The 21,448-nt window shown below is 43.5% G+C and overlaps 1 protein-coding gene across 1 annotated transcript in view; it reads right to left on the bottom strand.

Moving 5' to 3' along the window:
* Window positions 1-20,931, bottom strand: part of LOC149972479 (tRNA (32-2'-O)-methyltransferase regulator THADA-like) — a 109,859-nt gene extending 88,928 nt beyond the window's left edge. The window contains exons 1-8 of the mRNA XM_090218045.1: window positions 19,930-20,931; window positions 6,253-6,381; window positions 5,815-5,969; window positions 5,674-5,704; window positions 5,498-5,534; window positions 5,105-5,295; window positions 4,777-4,846; window positions 3,644-4,616 (exon numbers count right to left, since the gene is read on the bottom strand). Of these exons, the coding sequence (XP_090074171.1) occupies window positions 4,446-4,616; window positions 4,777-4,846; window positions 5,105-5,295; window positions 5,498-5,534; window positions 5,674-5,704; window positions 5,815-5,969; window positions 6,253-6,338 (741 nt within the window). The 5' untranslated portion in view covers window positions 6,339-6,381; window positions 19,930-20,931 and the 3' untranslated portion in view covers window positions 3,644-4,445. The remainder of the gene's footprint in view (window positions 1-3,643; window positions 4,617-4,776; window positions 4,847-5,104; window positions 5,296-5,497; window positions 5,535-5,673; window positions 5,705-5,814; window positions 5,970-6,252; window positions 6,382-19,929) is intronic.
* Between the last annotated feature and the right edge of the window lie 517 nt (window positions 20,932-21,448).

Raw genomic sequence — 21,448 nt, 5'->3', positions numbered from 1 at the left:
TTGAAGCCTGAAATGTGGCAAAAGGTCGCAAAGTTCAAGGGGGCCGAATACTTTCGCAAGGCACTGTATCACTCAGATTTCAAGAGAAGATTTCAAGAGATGGGGGGACTAAGGCTTAAGAGGGAGTGAACGATGCTGAATGAGCTCGTCTACAAGGTGGAATAACAAGTTTATCACATTTAAAATATGTACAACTTAACCATGTTTCCCCAAACTTTAGTGTATGACATACCATTTTGAAGCGCTGAGTCTGTATATTTCTAAAATGTACGAAAATGCCAATCTTGGAAATGGTACATAAGACTCAAATGGTAAATGTAGGCACATATATTCATCGACTTGGCCAAGGCTTTCGACTCTGTAAATCACCACATTCTTATTGGCAGACTTAACAGCCTTGGTTTCTCAAATGACTGCCTCACCTGGTTCACCAACTACTTCTCTGATAGAGTTCAGTGTGTCAAATCGGAGATCCTGTTGTCCGGACCTCTGGCAGTCTCTATGGGGGTGCCACAGGATTCAATTCTCGGGCCGACTCTTTTCTCTGTATACATCAATGATGTTGCTCTTGCTGCTGGTGAGTCTCTGATCCACCTCTATGCAGATGACACTATTCTGTATACTTCTGGCCCTTCTTTGGACACTGTATTAACAAACCTCCAGACGAGCTTCAATGCCATACAACTCTCCTTCCGTGGCTTCCACCAGCTCTTAAACGCAAGCAAAACGAAATGCATGCTCTTCAACCAATCACTGCCTGCACCCGCCCGCCCGTCCAGCATCACTACTCTGGACAGTTCTGACTTAGAATATGTGGACAACTAAAAATACCTAGGTGTCTGGTTAGACTGTAAACTCTCCTTCCAGACTCACATTAAGCATCTCTAATCCAAAATTAAATCTAGAATCGGCTTCCTATTTCACAACAAAGCATCCTTCACTCATGCTGCCAAACATACCCTCATAAAACTGACTATCCTACCGATCCTAGACTTCGGCCATTTAATTTACAAAATAGCCTCCAACACTCTACTCAGAAAAGTGGATGTTGTCTATCACAGTGCCATCCGTTTTGTCACCAAAGCCCCATATACTAGCTCTCATTGGCTGGCCCTTGCTTCATATTCGTCACCAAACCCACTGACTCCAGGTCATCTATAAGTCTCTGCTAGGTAAAGCCCCGCCTTATCTCAGCTCACTGGTCACCATAGCAGCACCCACTCGTAGATATATTTCACTGGTCACCCCCAAAGCCAACTCCTCATTTGGCCGCCTTTCCTTCCAGTTCTCTGCTGCCAATGACTGGAACGAATTGCAAAAATCACTGAAGCTGGAGTTAAGCATCAGCTGTCATAGCAGCACACTGATCATCACACCTGTACATAGCCCATCTGTAAATTGCTCCTTTGCACCCCAGTATCTCTACTCTCACATTCATCTTCTGCACATCTATCACTCGTGTTTAATTGCTAAATTGTAATTATTTCGCCACCATGGCCTATTTATTGCCTTATCTCCCTAATCTTACTACATTTGCACACACTGTATATATACACTTATTGATTGTACGTTTGTTTGTCTCATGTGTAACTCTGTGTGTGTCGTACTGCTTTGCTCTATCTTGGCCAGGTCGCAGTTGTAAATGAGAACTTGTTCTCAACTGGCCTACCTGGTTAAATCTTTTTTAAATTTTTTTTTTTTACATTCAAGGGTAAAGGTGAGGGCACTGAGTTCATGTTTAAGTGTGTGTGTGTGTGTGTGTGTGTCACCTACTCCTCTGTGATGAGCTCCTGGTCAGTGTGTGTCAGGGCGGCTCTGACACACCATGGATACCTCCTTCATTCTGCTCCAGCAGCACACCAACACCATCTGAGCTGTCACCTTGTAGCCCTCGCAACTACCACCTACAACTCACACTAAACACCATCTCATGATCAAATCTATAGGCATACAACTCACTATTTACAAAAAGCCTTCTAGAATGTGTCATGCCAAACAAATCGTTTTTTTCACTGTGCTTGTAAACATTGCCGCACGAGAGCGATGCGCGCCACGTTGGTGGTGAACCAGTATCCCTACGTTAAACCTCTCCATCGTCCAGAAAACGCTTACAGAGCTGGTGAATGGGAGTTATGTCAAAATAAGTTTGTTGATCACCAAATATGGTCCAAATACAAATACAATGCATATTTGAGTGCATTTCACACTACTTTTGAATTAGAATTCAAATGTAAGGCTCATATGAATGTCCTGCTTGACAAAATGCTTGTGTCATCATCGCAAATCAACTACATTATACTTAAAAATGTCTTCAACTAGTAAAATTGCTCTTTGGCTAGCTTTTGCTACAGCCTTTGTAAATGACTGGTACCATTCTAGTTGACAATTGTTGCGTCCAAAATAGGTATTTCGCAAAGCTGACAAACAAATACAATCTTAGTAACTGGTCAAGCGATAACCAAAAACAATATTGGAAGCGTATAAGAACCCCAAAAGGTGTTTTTGTTTAGAAGTAATAAATACGTAAAATGGGGGCAGACTGGATGGCTGTCTTTCTGCATCCGTACTGATAAACCATCTATATGGACTGTGTCGTGTAGTATCCACTCTAGTGCATAGCACTTCAGTATCAGTAGGCGGTGGTGAAACACTGACCGCATCAGGACATAACTGGTACTGCAGCTATAAAAAAGTGGCTACAATACTGGTTCTGTCCTGATGGGGGCAGTGTTTCACCACTCATCTGCTGTTTCTGAGGTGTCAGGTTTAGGGAAAGTGGATACCTGGGTCAGTTGTACAACTGAATGCATTCAACCGAAATGTATCTTCCGCATTTATCCCAAACCCTCTGAATCAGAGAGGTGCAGGGGAAGGCCTTAATCGACGCCATGTCATCGGCACCCAGGGAGCAGTTGTTGTTAGGGGTTAACTGCCTTGCTCAAGGGCAGAAGGGTAGATTTTTCCACGTTGCCGGCACAGAGATTCGAACCCCTGGCCCAACTCTCGCAACCTCTAGGCTATCTGCCGCTCCTAACACAAAGACACAGCAGAAGCACAAGATTATGATATCATATATACTAGTTCAGTGAGTCAGTGAGGGGAGATGTGTTGACCTGTGCTGTCATGCCCTGGTTGGTCTGTGGGAGCTGCAGGTCCGTTCTCCTATCCAGACGGCTGTGTGACGAGCTCACTGGTGCTGGTTAAAAAGTTGTTGGTGTCGTGAGGCTGGATCTCCTGCAGGATCCTCTGCAGACCAGCGGATGTCTCTGAGGAGACGCACGTGCACACACACACCCTTAAGTAGGGCCAGGAGTTTCTCCTTACTAAGAACAACTCTGGGCACTAGTTATGAGGCATCCTCACTCTAGTCTAGACCAATCAGACGTGCTGACCTAAGTCAGTATCCATGGGGATGAGGCCTTCAGTGGAGGAGGTCTGGACAACAAATGACACTAAGTCAGACATCCTATAGGACACAGTGATGAGCTCTGACAGCACACTACTCCACTGGCCTTTCAGAGTGAAACACCTGGACACACAGAATGAACAATACACACCAAAGACTGGCTATGACGTGTGTGTGTGTGTGTGTGCACGAGTGTGTGCGTGTGTGAGTGTGTGTGAATGTGCATGTCCAACTCACCTGGTGTTGAGCTGTAAGGCAGCGGTGATACAGTCGGCTCGGCCGTAGATAGGTGAGGAGGCTGCCACCAGCAGGGGAGACCACTGCCTTCAGACACAACAACTACACATCTGGACCTCGCTTTGTGCACGGGGGCATTATCATGCTGAAACGGGAAAAGGGCCTTCCCCAAAGTGGGAAGCACAGAATCATCTAGAATGTCATTGCATATTGCAGCGTTAAGATTTCCCTTCACTGGAACCAAGGCGCCTAGCCCGAACCATGAAAAACATCCCCAGACTATTATTCCTCCTCCAACGAATTTTACAGTTGGAACTATGCCGTCGGGCAGGGAGCGTTCTCCTGGCATCCGCCAAACCCAGATTTGTCTGTCGGACTTCCAGATGGTGAAGCGAGATTCATAACTCCAGAGAAAGTGTTTCCACTGCTCCAGAATCCAATGGCAGCGAGCTTTACACCCCTCCAGTCGACAATTGGCATTGCGCTTGGTAGTCCCGTTCTCGGAGCTTGTGTGGCCTACCACTTCGCATCGGAGCCATTGTTGCTCCTAGACGTTTCCAATTCACAATAGCAGCACTTACAGTTGACCGGGGTAGCTCTAGCAGGGCAGACATTTGACGAACTGACTTGTTAGAAAAGTGACATCCTATGAGGGTGCCACTGAGATCTTCAGTAAGGCCAGTCTACTGACAATGTTTGTCTATGGAGATTCAAGGCTATGTGCTCGATAATACACACCACTCCTCAGTAAAAGGCACATGACAGCCCACTTGGAGTTTGCCAAAAGGCACCTAAAGGGCTCTCAGACCATGAGAAACAAGATTCTCCAGTTCAGCAAAGCCAGGGCCCCGTAACACAGGTAACGAGACAAACCCGCGGGACGGCCACTGTCATATAGCCCGGTACAGCTTTGTCTCAGCCACACGGGGGCGCACTCACCAACCTGTTCTGAACCTTGCAGGAGACCTGCCACCTGGATAGGCAGATGGACAGACAAAAAACATACAGAAAGAGAGAGACAAAAAAGTTCCAGAAATCAACATCATGGCCATTACTATCAATGAACAACGAAAATTAATCCAATCAAAATGAGTCATTCAGTGTACTTGAGTGTATGGGGTGTAGTCACTCACTCCTGAGGCCACTATCTCCACTCCCCATGACACACCTGGCCAACCATGCTCTGGACCGACTGCACAAATTCTGTAGAGAAAAAGAGAGTGAGGGGGGAGCCTACTCATTACTTAAAAGCTGAGTGCTCATACTTTATGAGCTAATGTTGAGTAACCTGGAGTGTCTTCATTCAGACTAAGACCATAGCAAACCGTGGCAAACAGTTGCAAAAGTTTTGCAACGGAAATCATTTTACAATGAAAACGAGAGTTTCTATTGGACAAATTCAGGTAGGTCCCTGCCCGTTTCTGTTGTTTTCCTAGTGAACACACCCCTGGTGTAGCATACACAGTCCTCACCATCTGTGAGGATGTGTGTGTGTAGCAGTCCAGTAGGTCACTAAGGGTCAGCTGCAGGGAGCAGTAAAGATGGGTAGCCTGTAGGGTGGCGCTGATGGACTCCTGGGACCTCTGCACTACCAGCATGGAGGCCTTGGCCGCAGCTAGACACAAGCTAGGCCTGTACCACATGGCGATCTGCTAGCTAGACCACTAAGACAGCAGGGGGCGACATACACACACCAGTCAGTCGGTAAACAAAAGTAAAACTTTTGTTTTAGCCCTTACCCAACTCATTAAGTCCTGGATTAGTTGAATCATGCATGTTACTACCGAGCTGGAACAAAGGCATGCCGTCCTTTGGGTCCAGAGGACCAAGAGTTAGGAGCACAGGATGCCTTACCTGTTGGAGATATTCACTTAAGGCCTTCTGGAGGGAACTGTAACACTGGAGAGAAGAACAGAGGGAGAGGCATATTATCTAAAGGCATCAATGAACTCCGGGAAAAACGGTTCTGTGTTTGAGCTCATCATCCTGAGCTGGTTTGATAATAACCTGAAGGAAAACAAAGCACTCACCTTCTGTTAGCAGACTGTATACACCTTTCACCTGAAAAGCAATAGAGCATTCGGTATATAAATGAACTGTGGATGAAGTGTATCTTCTGAAAATTATACCAAACACAAGAGACAGCCTAAGTGAGGAGATTCCATATGTACCGAGAGGGAAGCCGCCTAGGCAAGATGTGATGGAGTCTATCAGATTTGGGTATGCGGTGTGGTCTGAGCCGAGATTGGACAGACAGTCAGACAGGCACCCGGACAGCCAACCAAGAGTCTGCTCCTGCAGCCAGTCTGGTACAGAGCTCAGGGCACTGCAGATTGCAGAGATAACATGTAGATTAAGAGAGTAGCAATTCTATAACATGTTTGCTAATCTACTGGAAAGACAGAGCTGTGGTCACAATCCCTGGTCCTGGATGTGCAGGTTTTGGTTCCACTTCCAACCCAGCCGTAACACCTGTTCAACTCATCAAGGTGTTGATCAGCAGTTGAGTAGTTGAATCAGGTGTGGTTGTGCTGGGCTGGAACAAAAGCCTGCACACCTTATGTGCCAGGGCTTGAGACTGAGGGAGAGGAGGAGGTGGTGAGATGTACCTGGCCCTACGGAGGAGGTTATTGGCCTGCAGGGAGGTGTAGATGAGGGACAGTGTGTGCAGACAGTCCTGGGAGGAGAGACCCATGGGAAGTTTCCGCCTCACTCAGCCCCTCCACCCGAGACCCTGCCTGGAGAGAGACAGACGCAATTAGACCAGCCAGGAGAACATAAGATGTACCTGCACTGCAACATAAGGATTACAATATCTCTACGACGGGACAAAAAAAACAACAATACTGTCATCCAATTACCTCCTCCACACACATTTTCATTTATAATCAACCTCACACGTTTGCTAGGGTTGGGCGTTAACCAGATTTTCATACCATCGTTCCAGTACCATACCGGGGTATACGGTATTTCCAAAACGTTAAAACAGACAAAACAAATTTAGGCAGCAGGGATCTTGATTCAGGAGGGGATTCATTGTCTCTGCTGTAACCATGAACCTTGATCTGATGAGTCCCATAGGGTGGCGCAGAACTGGCCCAGCGTTGTCTGAGTTAGGGTTTGGCCAGGGTAGGCAGTCATTGTAACTAAGAATGTGTTCTTAACTGACTTGCCTAGTTAAATAAAAGGTAAATTAAAAATTGACGATGCTGGGCCAATTGTGCTAACCAGGGTCTGTAGTGATGCCTCTAGCACTGATGCAGTGCCTTAGACCGCAGCGGCAATCACTAGTTAACTTATAGTTAGTTATAAGCAGTGGCGTAGCACGCAATCCTGCAGTCGAGCTCAACCCTCCCCTAAAATGTCGCAAAACTATCCAGTAGTGTTATTAACCCGACTTTACCTCCGCTGGTCTGTACCGAATCACAGACCCAAACGGCAAAATCGTCCAGCTGATTGAGAGGAAACGGGCTTCTTATTGTTTACATATTGTGCATCACATGCAATGAGTCAAGAGATTGAAAATACAAGTGACAGAACCTACCGGCGCCGCAAAAAGTTGGGTAAACAACACTTTCCTGTGTAGAGCCTATATCCACCTCCTACTGCCAAAAGGACCAACAGCATGTACAACCGGTAGAGTAAACTCTAATATATTTATTCAACATTCTGGCTTGTAGAGACTATTGCGTCTTTTTTTTACAGTGACTTCTTTCAGACTGATAGCCACGGAGTAACCATGGTAACAGTCTGATGTTTAGGCAAAAATAAATCAGGCGCTAACACCAAGACCATCTGCTTACCTCTCAAGACCACAAGCCTCCACTTTTACAGTTTTCCTGTTTGTCACCATGATTTAAACCGGTGACGCAACAACCAGGGTTTAGCGTGAGATATCAAGCTACAGAAGGTATACTGTTGGGAGCACAGTTGAGTAGTTGAGTCAGGTGTGGTGGTGTTGGGCTGGAACAAAAGCCTGCACACCCTGGCTGTAGCTCTCCTGGAACAGGATTTGTGACTAGGGGGTGTCGTGGTGACCATATTACCGCCACACCGGCGGTCTCGAGTCATGAAGGCAGTCAAATTCCACGTGACCGTTTAGACACTGTAATTAGGCTTCTCCAAACTCTGATGCTGCTGATGGTTATTAGTAGCCTGCCAAACTTGCTAACTGCCTGGTACTCAGCACTCTATTGTCCCTCTAATGACTGACTATGCAAATGTAAACAAAAATCTAATGAAACACTTAATGACAACCCATGAGCTCATGTTGTGCAACATTTCTATAGGCTATGCAATTGCCTGAGAAATCAGTGTGATGCCTCTTAAGAGGAAGATCCCATCAGCTTTCTATAGGCTAGGCCTACTATATTTACTTCTCAACTTTCCTAATATTAAGCACATTGCTTCTCTTTACAACAGGAGTATAGCCTACCTGGCTGGCATGAAAATGAACCACAGGAAAAACGTCCTCCATTCTCTATTTATGTCACACCCTGATCTGTTTCACATGTCTTTGTGCTCGTCTCCACCCCCATGTTCCCCAGTGTATTTATACCCGTGTTCTCGGTTTGTCTGTTGCAAGTTTGTTTTGTTTTGTTGAGCTTAACAGCGGTTTTCCCGTGCTCCTGTGTTGCTCTAGTTCATGTTCTCCAGTTTTTGACCATTCTGCCTGCCCTGACCCTGCCTGCCGTTCTGTTTTTGAGCTTTGACAATTTAAGTGCATAGACGACATGTAGTTTTTTCCCCTCCTCTTTCGAGACAGGTACATGATAATGATCCATTCCAAATCAAAACAAATTTCACTCATTATTTAGTATATGTAAAGACAAGATTAAATCAAGAATAGACTGATGGATGACAATATTACCTAAGAGTCGCGCTTATAGCCTACTGCCATGTGCGCATTGCTGTGCTTATAATGTGAAGAAATAGCCTAATTGATTATCAACATTTTACGCTAAACTTTCTGATCAGCTTTTTTAATGTATTCATTTGGGATCTATCGCATCCGACAACTGTCCCAGACTATGTTTGGAACATTTATTTCTCGCACAGAATTGGTCAACTTTTGTACTATGGGGATAGTAGATGGGCATAGCCTAAACACAAGCCTTTCTCATCTTGTTGGCTGACGAGAAGTAAATGTGGACAATTCCTCCCATATCTTCAATATGCACTTCGGAATTGTATAAGGACGCGCACAGTTGCGTCCCCGATGTGTATGTCTTCACTCGTAGCCTGTGAGAAATATCCAAATCACATGATGGAGAGCCATGTGAGTGAGAGGTGCTTTGGCGCACGCAGCACTCAGGGAATTATAATTATTATATTTAGCACAACGGCCACTGGCCGCAAAAGGCCTGGATTTTGTTACGGTGCAACGCAGCCACGCAAAGGGGATGCCGCTGGGAAATTTGAGGCATTATCAAGTGCTTGTCAAATTGTGAATGAGAGACCGATGAAGTGTGTACAGCCTGAAGGAGAAAAAAAACTAAGCAGAGCTAACGCCTTTCAAGCGAAAAATCATCATTAGGAGTACTATCATGCAATCTTCCAACGTATTAACAAATGTATTAACAAAACAAAACATTTGGAAAGTGCATTTGGAAAGTATTCAGACCCCTTGACTTCGCACATTTTCTTACATTACAACCTAATTTTAAAATGTATTAAATAGTTTACAATATCCCATAATGACAAAACAAAAACAGGATTTCAGAAGTTTTAGCAAATTTATAAAAAATACATATACATAAGTATTCAGACCCTTAGTACTTTGTTGAAGCACCTTTGGCAGCGATTACAGCTTTGAGTCTTCTTGGGTATGACGCTACATGCTTGGCACACCTGTATTTGGGGAGTCTTTGCTAGGTAAAGCCCCGCCTTATCTCAGCTCACTGGTCACAATTCCTACTTTGGCCGCCTTTACTTCCAGTTCTCTGCTGCCAATGACTGGAACTAACTACAAAAATCTCTGAAACTGGAAACACTTATCTCCCTCACTAGCTTTAAGCAACAGCTGTCAGAGCAGCTCACAGATTACTGCACCTGTACATAGCCCATCTATAATTTAGGCCAAACAACTACCTCTTTCCCTACTGTATTTTATTTATTTAGCTCTTTTGCATCTCTACTTTGCACATCCTTCCACTGCAAATCAACCATTCCAGTGTTTTACTTGCTATATTGTATTTACTTTGCCACCATGGCCTTTTGCCTTTACCTCCCTTATCTGACCTCACTTGCTCACATTGTATATAGACGTATTTTTCTACTGTATGTTTGTTTTACTCCATGTGTAACTCTGTGTTGTTGTATCTGTCGAACTGCATTGCTTTATCTTGGCCAGGTCGCAATTGTAAATGAGAACTTGTTCTCAACTTGCCTACCTGGTTAAATAAAGGTTAAATAAATAAATAAATAAATAATGCATCCGTGATGACTGTGGTGCGTGCACAAGATTTTAAAGGAGGAATGTGCATTGCCCCATTTGGTACTCGTCCACTGTGTGTGCCATTCTTTACAATTGGCTGTCAGTGCAGCATACAAAGAAACCATCCCTAGGAGTGCTGAGTATTTAATCAGGGAAACCTACAACTGGTTTTCGATTTCCACAAAACAGTGCGAGGCGTACAAAGCAGTGTATGCCACCATTAATTGTGGCCAGACGGGGGCGCTAGAGAGCGTGCTATGGAGTAGACGTGCTTTGCTAGAGCTCTGCTCTATTTTGAAAGAAATTAGTATTTATCTTAACCTCTCACAACCTATATCTTCAAACAAATATGACAAAGGGAAAAGGCACCAAAAATGGGGGCGCTAAACAAGATAATTTGAATGAGATAGACAACGAACCAATTTCAACGTCGCTGACCCACAAGGAGTTAGCTGAAGAGGCTAGCTTCCAGGAGTTTCCCACAGATCCTACTCAAAGTGACATACTGGCTGCCATAAACTCACTAAGCAAGAAGGTGGACACAAGGTTGGCTGATATCTCACAAGATTATTGGGACTTTGGCCGAAACTGGGAAGGCAACTGAGGGAAGGGTGCATGAGGTTGAGCAGATGACAGTCGATCACGAGGCCAGGCTACAGGACATAGAGAAACAGTGCACAACGTTCAAAAATGACAACAAAACCCTGAAAGCCCGACTGGAAATGCTCGAGTCGCATTCAAGATGCCAGAACATCCGAATATGTGGGATCCAGGAGGACACTGAGAAAGGGAAACCCACTGAATTTGTCTCGGAGCTGATACTGGCATTGCTGGGGAGCGAACACTTCAAAACGGCCATCCTGATCGACCGCACACACAGATCTCAGGTAACAAAGCCGGCCAAGGGCGGGCCACCAAGGCCATTCATTGTACGGCTGCACTATCCCCAGACCAGGGATCTTATCCTCAAGCTGGCTAGTCAAAAGTTCCCCCTTAACTTCAACGGAGCCAGGGTGTCTTTCTACCCAGATCTTACCTTGGAGGTGAGGAACCAACGGAAAGAGTATGATGAGGTACGCAACAAATGCAGGGCGGCCAACATCCGATATGGATTCCTCTTCCCAGCCCGGTTTAAGGTGACAGACGAGGGATCAACACGTACGTTTGACAACCCAAAAGAGGCCGATCTGTTCTTGACAAGCAAGCTCCCTGGCTGAGGATACAGAACGGCTGTGTCAGCCGGCTAAATGGCCAAATACAGGCCAGGAATGTGTTCGAATTTCCGGCCTGTCTTTTCGATCAGAAGATCAGAAATTGGGACTTACATGATGTGAGATGTTGTGGCTAATATAGCATTGTTTAGCATATCATGTATTAGCGCCACTCACCCCCTAACGTGAGAGTTACATTTTATTTAATATTAGTTTATATGCAGAGCATCTATAGACGACGAGTTAGGGTGTCTAGACATACAGCTTGAACTAAGGTTTGTGTGTTAGCTAAGGAGTGCTTCGTTTGGGGAAGTCACTCAGTAAAGGAACGGGAGGAGGGGCGATGGGGTCTGTGTTTTATGTTAACGTTTATTAATACAGGTGGCATGACAAGCTCCCGCACGGCGGGACGTTTTTCTTCTGAGTTTTGTATGACAGCAACAATTTGCTCTAAAAAATAAGAAATGCCACATAGTGACAGAGCACAGAGTAGATCAGGTGGAATGTGGCATGTGGTGAAACGAGCTAAGGTTCTCTCTCATCTTAAATCACAGGGTGCTGACATAGTGCTTCTTCAAGAAACTCACATTAAACGTTCCGCTCAGGCCAAGCTACGAGTCGGTTGGATCGGTCAGATATACCAGTCTAACTTTGATGCAAAAGCAAGAGGGGTAGCAATCCTGATAAGGAAAAACATTCCTTTTGATTACTCATCCTCGATTTCAGATCCTAATGGTCCGTATATTATTGTGGCTGGTACACTGAATTCGAAACCAATAACCTTGGTCAATTTATATGGACCCAACTTCGATGATCCATTATTTTTTCAAAGGGTATTTAAGGACATACCAAATATCTCAGATACAAGTGTTATTGTGGGAGGGGACTTTAACTGTACGTTAGATCCTCTTTTAGATAAACAGCTATCAAGGTCACTTCAACAATCAAATGCCAGTGTCTGTCTAAATCCATTGATGACAAATCTTAACATTGTTGATATTTGGAGACTGACGCACCCAGCAGACAGGGATTATTCTTTATTTTCATCAGTTCATAAATCATATTCCAGAATTGACTATTTTTTGTTGGACTCCAAACTAATTTCATCGGCTGAGTCGGTTACCTATCACCCTATTCTAATTGCGGACCACTCTCCTGTGTCCATGGTGCTGAAACTCGACAATATGTCGACAGGTGACCGTGGTGCTTAGACGCATACCTGTTGAAAGATGAGGCTTTTTTGTCAGTATTTGAAGGAGCAGATTGCCTTTTTCCTCAGAACTAACGACACATGGGATGTTGACGACTCCACCCTTTGGGAATCTCTAAAGGCTGTGATTAGAGGTTACATTATTTCTTATACATCAGAGAGGAAGTAACGCGCCAATACTAGGCTGAGAGAAATTGAAAGAGAGTTAGGGGAACAGGAGAACGTTTTTAGGACGAACTCCTCGTATACAGTCCTTGAGAAGATCAAAGTTAAAATATGAATACAATACCATCCTTTCGAAACGGGTGGGCTCTTTACTTGCTAGAACGCAACAGTTATTTTGAACTGGGGGACAAACCACAAAATATTAGCAAGACAGCTAAGGCATGTACAGGCATCTAGAGCTATTCATAAAAGACAAGGGGAAAATAGTAACAGATCCGCAGGATATTAATAAATGCTTTGCGCAGTTTTACTCAGAGCTATACCAATCAAAATGCGATGCTACTGATTCACAAACTATGGAACGCTTTCTCGCTGAATGTGAACTTCCTAAACTAGACAGGGGGGCAGCTGCTGCACTTGATGCAGGGATAACTTTGGAGGAAATTAACACAGCGATAGCACAATTTCCAAACAGCAAGGCCCTTGGGCCCGATGGATATGTAATAGAATTCTATAAGAAGTACTGCGCCAGTCTAGCTCCACTTATGTTGCGAATGTTTAAACAATCCAAAGAAAATGCCAAACTCCCGCAAACACTGTATGAGGCTACAATAGCACTGATCTTGAAAAAAGATAGGGATTCCATGGAGATGTCGTCTTATCGCCCCGTGTCGTTACTCCCCATAGAAAACAAGGTGTTGACAAAGATATTGGCAAACCGATTGAAAAAATATATTCCCGACATCATACACCCTGACCAGACAGGTTTTATCCTGGGCCGACATATATACTAAAATTTGAGACGCCTTTTCAGCGTAATGTATCATGCATGATCATAAGGTTGAGGCAGTGGTAGTAGCTCTTGATGCAGTGAAGGCGTTTGATCAGATTGAGTGGAAGTATATGTCGGTTCTGGAGCATTTCGGGTTTGGAAAGGAATTTATTAATTGGATAAGAATTATTTATGCACACCCAATGGCGTCCGTGGTAACCAATCAGGGAATGTCGCAGTCATTCCACCTGTTCAAGGGGTGCCCATTTCGCCTGCTCTCTTCGCTATAGCCATGGGACCCCGGGCATGTGCCGATATAGCTTCTGTTAAAATAAAAGACGCACAGCACAACATTTCCCTATATACAGACGATGTTCTTTTGTTTTTGTCCAAGCCTAAAACGTCTATTCCACCCTTACTTAACTTGATAAACACATTCGGCTCCTTCTCTGGCTACAAGATAAACTGGCAAAAAAGTGAGTTGATGCCAATATCACGGCTTGTGGATATGCAATTTCTGTAATCTACCCCGTTTAGAACAGTGAAGGACAAGTTCACAAGCCTTGGCATTGTAGTGACAAGAGACCTTGATCAGCTATTGAAAGCGAATTGGGACATGAAAATATATCAGCTTAAACAAAATATAGATTTTTGGAAAACTCTGCCTATCTCCTTGGTTGGTCGTATAAACGCTATTAAAATGGTTGTCCTACCCAGGTTTCTTTACCTCTTCCAATGTCTACCCAATTTCATACCACAAAGCTATTTTAAGAAACTGGATTCAATAGTAACTCCATTTTTATGGGATAACAAGGCAGCCAGAATTTCAAAGAAGCATTTATGCAAGTACAATATAGAGGGGGGCTTTGGCCTTCCTCACTTCAAACTATATTATTGGGCTGCTAATCTGAACATTGTGTCTTTCTGGAGGGAAAGCTTACCTGCGATGAGACAGAAGGATATGCCTGCATGGCTTTTGATTGAGCAGGCCTCCTGTCAACGGTCCTCACTCCCTGCACTTGTTAATAGTCCATTATATGTGAAAAAAGACACTTATGACTCTAATCCAGTCATTTGTCATACGTTTAGGATCTGGAAGCAGATTAGGTATTTTCTTAACATACCCACTGTTTACATAGACAGACCAATTTGCCTGAATCATGCTTTCCACCCTGCATTGGATGATATGGTGTTTTCACAGTGGAGGGAGAAGGGGCTCACAAATTGGTAATCTATACAGATGGTCAGTTAGCTTCATTTCAACAATTACAGGGAAAGTTCAACATGCCAACAACACATTTTTTCAGATACCTCCAAATCAGGAATTTCTTAGACACATATGCCACAGTATGGCATGAAGCCAAATAGTCCTACATTAGATGGATTTGACAAGGATCAAGCTCATTCAAAAGGGTCGGTCTCTAGACCGTATGATGTGCTACAGGCCCACATAGAGGTATCCACAGACACCATTAAAAGGGCTTGGGAACAAGAAATTGGTTCAGAAATCTCAGATGAGGACTGGGTAGAAGCTCTCAGGAATACAAACCACAGTTCAGTGAATGCCAGACACAACATTGTACAGTTTAAGGTGATACACAGGTTACATTACTCAAAAGTAAAACTGCATAAAATATTCCCAGACACCTCACCACTGTGTGAGAGGTGCAAGCAGGATGAGGGGACGTTGACCCACATTCTGGACATGTCCTAAGTTACATGCTTACTGGGCTCTCATTTTTGATTACTTATCTAAAGCCTTTGATAGAGTTCTAGCCCTAGACCCATTGATCGCTCTGTTTGGTACAGTTGATGGGAATAACCACGAAGGGAAAGCTGTCTCTCTTTGTACTCTATTAGCCAAAAGGCTCATATTGCAATTTTGGAAACTGGAGACTGTACCTACCTTTGAAATGTGGTTACGGGATTTAGGAAATGTAATACATATGGAAAAGATTCGATACAATACCGCCAGTAGAAGTCCAGTGTTTTACAAAATATGGCAGCCGATACTGGATAAATGGTCTAGTCCCGCTTCATAACTGGGTTGATGATCTGCTTCTACTCTGTGCTGTGCTGTACTCCACTCAATATTTATTTCTGGCTTAACTACACTGCTTGTAATGACTATATGCTGTCTTCTTATACATGTACCACCTAATAGGATTTTGTTTTATTTTGTGTGTGTGTGTGTGTGTGTGAGTTAAGTTGTCCTCTAAATTGGCCATCCCATTCAATAGTACAATGAATGTCATTGTTTGTATTGCTGTCTTTTTTATTTTTTAATTGGAAAATAAACATAGAATTTTTTATTTTTTTTAAGTGTACATACACTACAGTTCAAAAGTTTCAGGTCACTTAAACAAATGTCTTTTTTTTTAAAGAAAAGCATTTTTTTTGTCCATTAAAATAAAATTAAATTCATCAGAAAAAAATAAATAAAATTGTGGCCAGAAACCCCTGCAGGTCACCAACGTGTGTCACACGTTGGCTATCGATTGAGCCTGTGGTAACTCGTATATTGAGCCAATGGGAAGAACCGAAACTCCACTTTGAGTTGACCAATGCCAGTGAACATTGCTACATGGCGGATGTGCTCCTCACCATGTGCATGGACAAGACCAACTATGTCTAACTGACAAACAGATCCTGTCAACATTTTGGACAATCTGGTACATATCATGTCCCGGCTAGCGCGAAAACTTCCGGTGAAACTGGAGGGCGTGTAATTCAAATCAATTCAAATAGTTATTAAGATTTTAAACATTTAGGTACTTATAAGTGTCTTATATCGGCTGAAAACTTAAATTATTGTTAATCTAACTGCACTGCCCGATTTACAGTAGCTATTACAGCAAAAACATGCCTTGCGAATGTTTAAGGACGGCGCCCCACATCAAAATATTTTTCCACCGGCACAGGTTTCATACATTCACATAAAGACTAAATATTCACTTACTTTTTGAAAATCTTCCTCTGATTTGTCATCCAAAGGGTCTCAGCTATAATATGTAGTGTGGTTTGGTTAGATAAAATCCTTCTTTATATCCCAAAAAGTCAGTTTAGTTGGCGCCATCGATTTGAGAAATCCTTTCATTCAACTTACAGAGAAAGGAATCTGAAAATCTACCCCTAAAAACTGTGTTTCAACAAGTCAAAATACATTTTTATTTACGCCTCAGACAGCCTAAAATGTAATCAAACTATAATATTTATTTTGGGAAAGAAGTATGTACAAAAGAAGAAGGCTTTTAGCAGGTGTGCAACTTCATCATGGTGCGCAAAGACACAGATTTCCAAGACTGTGTCCTTGTACAAAAACGTATTTCTTATTCATTTTTGAAGTTGCAAGCCTGAAACCTTGAACATAAACTGCTGACACCCTGTGGAAGCCATAGGAAGCCATATTTTACAATATGAGCTTTCACTTGCATTTCTAACAGGATGGTCTCTCATAAAAATAAAAATTATGGTTGATTTTTCTTTGGATCTTCTCCTACCATATCTATTATGTTATATTCTCCTACATTATTTTACAATTTCTACAAACTTCAAAGTGTTTCCTTTCAAATGGTACCAATTATATGCATATCCTAGCTTCAGGGCCTGAGCTACTGGCAGTTTACTTTGGGCATGTCATTCAGGCGGAAATGGAGAACAAAGGGGCAGAGCCCCAAGAAGTTTACTTCAATTTGCAGCAGAGTAGTCAACCCTATGGCAAAAATTGATGTCCTGAAGGATGCCATTGATGGACATCTCAGTCCATCACCATACCTTGGGTACCTTTTTGAGAGCACGGTGTACCAACTCAGTTTTGCCCCAGAGGACGAAAAGGTAATTTGGAGACAGTGCATCAACTACATTGTTGCTTTAAGAAAGGAGCTGCAAGCAAGGCTACCAAACAACCTAGACGCCTTGCGAAACATGGCCCTGTTAGTGTTAAGGAAATGCTAAAGCACAATAAAGGCACCACTTAAATTATTAAAGTAACTGAGCTACTGGGGTACCAGTCCCAAACAATTGATAGACCACAGGGGTTGAGTCTGGGCCAAGGTGAATGTGGTACATTCTCCTGGGAATAGTCCTATTCCTGTAAAAGCAACTGAAAATACAGTCGAGTTTTGGAGTGAAGTAAATAACTACACGGATTCTTCCGGGTCAAGTCAATTTGAAGAACTGTGCAAAGCTGCACTCTCCTTGCCACACTCAAATGAGGTTGAAAGGCTGTTCAGCCAAATGAGTATGGTCAAGTCAAAGTTAGGAAATAGAATGTCACTGCACACTCAACTCCATACTCCTGAAGCTGACTGGTGATACCTGTTACCAGCATAAACTATCAAGTGAAGTTCTGCAGCAGTTTGGCACCGCAGAAGCGTACAGCTTTAAGGCCACTCCATCCTCTACTGCTGGTTCCAGCTCCATGACAATGCAGTTGGACAGTGAAGATGATGAGGATTTCCTTGCCAATCTATGATTCACCATATTTACAGTACGTATGCAAGGAGTGGACTTTCTGGAACTGTCAGAGAGACACAGCTGATGGTAGCTGTGTGCACTGCAGTGCGAGCGAGAACAGTGGCAATATCTGGAGGAAACCATTGAGCAGCTTGCTAGCCAAGCAGCACAACAAGCTGGAGAGAGATGCCTAGCACACATCATTATTTGAGTTAAGTTGCTTGTTCAATAAGATAGCATATATATTGTACCCATAAATTGCTGATCAGTTAGGTAGCATGTTAACTAACTACCAATACACTGCTTAAAACTATAATTGTTCAGAATGTGTAGGTTAAAAACAAAATAAATCAAATGTAATTGTTCAATAATGTGTAATTGTTCAATAATTCAATGTGTTGTGTTTAAAAAATAAAATATCTGATCATATAAAATATGTTGTGTTTATATTACTTTTACAAATAAAAATGTGATAAACAAACAAATCTAAACTAACAAATGTAAAATAATATTTTTCGCTGAGATGGCCAGTCAATTTGAGTAACGAAATTGTGTATTCTACGTAATGATGCAGTTTTACGTTTACGTAATGACGTCGTCCCGCAATGACATCACAACGTTATTTAGCAACAAATCGATCTGCCTCTAGCAACTTCCCCTGAAAATTAGTTGGCAACACTGTAAAACTGCATCATTACGTAGAATACACAATTTCGTTACTCAAATTGACTGGCCATCTCAGCGAAAAATATTATTTTACATTTGTTAGTTTAGACTGATAGCCTTGTTCAAGTCTCTTGGGTCGAGACATACTCGGAGCTTGCCTGTGCGTGGTTTCTCCACCACCGCTAACGCGTTTACCCAATCTGTCTGTTCTGTAACCTTGGTGACTATGTCAGATTGCTCCATGCTCTCCAAGTCTTTCTTTAGACGGGCGCGGAGAGCAAGGGAAATCTTTCTCAGCGGGTAGACCACAGGGGTTGAGTCTGGGCCAAGGTGAATGTGGTACATTCTCCTGGGAATAGTCCTATTCCTGTAAAAGCAAACTCCTCCGTTACATGTTCTGTCTCTACTGGTGCTGTCACTGATAACACTAGCTTGATGAGGTCCCATGTCTAAACATGGTTTAAGACCTAGCACTGCAGGTGCTCTAGTGTCAACAACGTTAAAATCTAACAACATGTCACTTTCCTTGTATTTGAATGTGCCGTTTACTGGGAGCTGTTCACCACCATAACCAGTCAGTCTGCGAGTGGCGGGCTTGTAGCTCGCACTCAGATGTTAAGCTGCGGTACTTATTCGGAGGAATAATGTTTACTGTTTTAGTGCACCAGGGTCTAGTTTGAACTTTAGGAACACAAGGCACAGAGCTATCTCAATGTCAGCAATGGCTTGCTCCGTCTCTGATATTTGATTTTTCTGTGTCACTGAATCAATAAACAGTTCATGAGCATTTGACTCTGACATTTCATCTTCCCTCACTGCGTGTACTGTTGTTCCATGTTAAGCTCTGCACACTTTTGCAAAGTGATTCCATTTTCCACATTTAGACAGCTGGGCAATTTCCCTGTTTCCCATACACTCATATCCACATGTTTTGAATCTGCGTCGCTCTATTTTGGAGTCTCTCGGTTCTGAAGCGCGATCTCTGGGCACCGACGGTGTGCTTTTGATGTCTGCGTGCAGTGCTTGTTCATGTGATGCCGCACGAAATGGTTTTCATCTGAACCAGTTCTAGCGCATGAGATCTGGCTATGTCAATATCTTTGTCCAGCGTTAGCTCAGAACCAACATCAAAAGTTTCTCTCACTCGCAGTGAGTGTATTCCAAATACAATACGGTCCCTGACCATCTCATCGTTGTTTGCATAATCACAATATTTCACAAACAGACGCAGCTTTTTTTTCTTTTTTTGTACCTACAAATTCAGTGAGAAAGTACAGGGAGCTAGCGAATCGTTTGTGACTGAGCTACGAAAATCGTATTGGTATTCGGCACAACATATTCTACGATCGTTTTGAAGCATGTTTTAAGTACCTTTGATTCCGCCTCGGTAAGTGTCCATGGGTTGTACATGTCTCCAGAGGAGCAGGTAGCTGCACCTTTCCTGCAGAGGACCCGCGAACATTAGGTCCACATGCTGTTTGAACGTACCGGGCTGCATCCGTGGCACTGTGTTATCCTCAAAAAGGGCAAAGAATGTGTTTAGTTTGTAGACTCCCAGTCCATTCGAGGTGATGGAACTCCAGCCAAATCCATCTTTTAGTCCATTTACTCTGACACCATGTCTTGCTTTGTATAAAATGCAGTAGGACAGGATATTTATTAACGTAGTTCTTTATTAGCTAGCTATAATTGGCATGTTCACGTGTCTCATACCATGATCCCCTGACCATGACCTCACCACCTGGGTGGTCTTAACCAATCATAGCGCAGTATGATACGGCGGTAAAATGCATCAAATTACAATTCAGTATGTTCCAGACAAACTAAACACATTCTTTTCCCTTTTTGAGGATAACACAGTGCCACGGATGCAGCCCGGTAACAAGGATTGCGACCCCCCCTCCTCTTCTCCGTGGCTGACGTGAGTAAGACGTTTAACCCTAGCAAGGCTGCTGGCCCAAACGGCATCCCTAACTGCGTCCTTAGACCAGCTGGCTGGTGTGTTTACGGATATATTCAATCGCTCCCTATCCCAGTCTGCTGTCCCCAAATGCTTCAAGATGGCCACCATTGTTCCTGTACCCAAGAAGTCAAAAAATAACTGAACTCACTTCTGTCATCAGAGAGACTAGTCAAGGATCACATCACCTCCACCTTACCTGCCACCCTAGACCACTTCAGTTTTCATCCTGCCCCAACAGGTCCACAGATGATGCTATCGGCATCACACTGCCCTATCCCATCTGGACAAGAGGAATACCTATGTAAGAATGCTGTTCATTGACTACAGCTCAGAATTCAACAGTACCCAAGCTCATCATTCAGCTGGAGGCCCTGGGTCTCAACCCCGCCCTGTGCAATTGGGTCCTGGACTTTCTGACGGGCCACCCCCAGGTGGTGAAGTTAGGAAACAACATTTCTACTTCATTGACCCTCAACACTGTGGCCCCACAAGATTGCGTGCTCAGCCTCCTGTACTCCCTGTTCACCCATGACTACGTGGCCATGCACGCCATGAACTCAATCATCAAGTTTGCAGACGACACAACAGTAGTGGGCTTGATTACCAACAACGACGAGACAGCCTACAGGGAGGAGGTGAGGGCACTCGGAGTGTGGTGTTAGAAAAACAACCTCTCGCTCAACGTCAACAAAACAAAGGAGATGATCGTGGACTTCAGGAAACAGCAGAGGGGGCACCCTCTGGCTGCTGCTACTTGACATGACCTGTGAATGTATGAGAGTGTCTAAACGCTTAAACATTCTTACACTTTTGACGTTTGTAAATGGGTATTGCTAGTGTTGTTTGACTTACTGTAGGAGACCCATTTCATAGATCCAATACAATAATTTACAATCCACATAAAATAGACAATCCAATGCACAATGA

The sequence above is a fragment of the Oncorhynchus mykiss genome, chromosome 23 (assembly GCF_057628025.1).
Source record: "Oncorhynchus mykiss isolate SJ-2025 chromosome 23, ASM5762802v1, whole genome shotgun sequence".
Lineage (NCBI taxonomy): Eukaryota > Metazoa > Chordata > Actinopteri > Salmoniformes > Salmonidae > Oncorhynchus > Oncorhynchus mykiss.
This window is presented reverse-complemented; position numbering and strand designations above follow the sequence as displayed.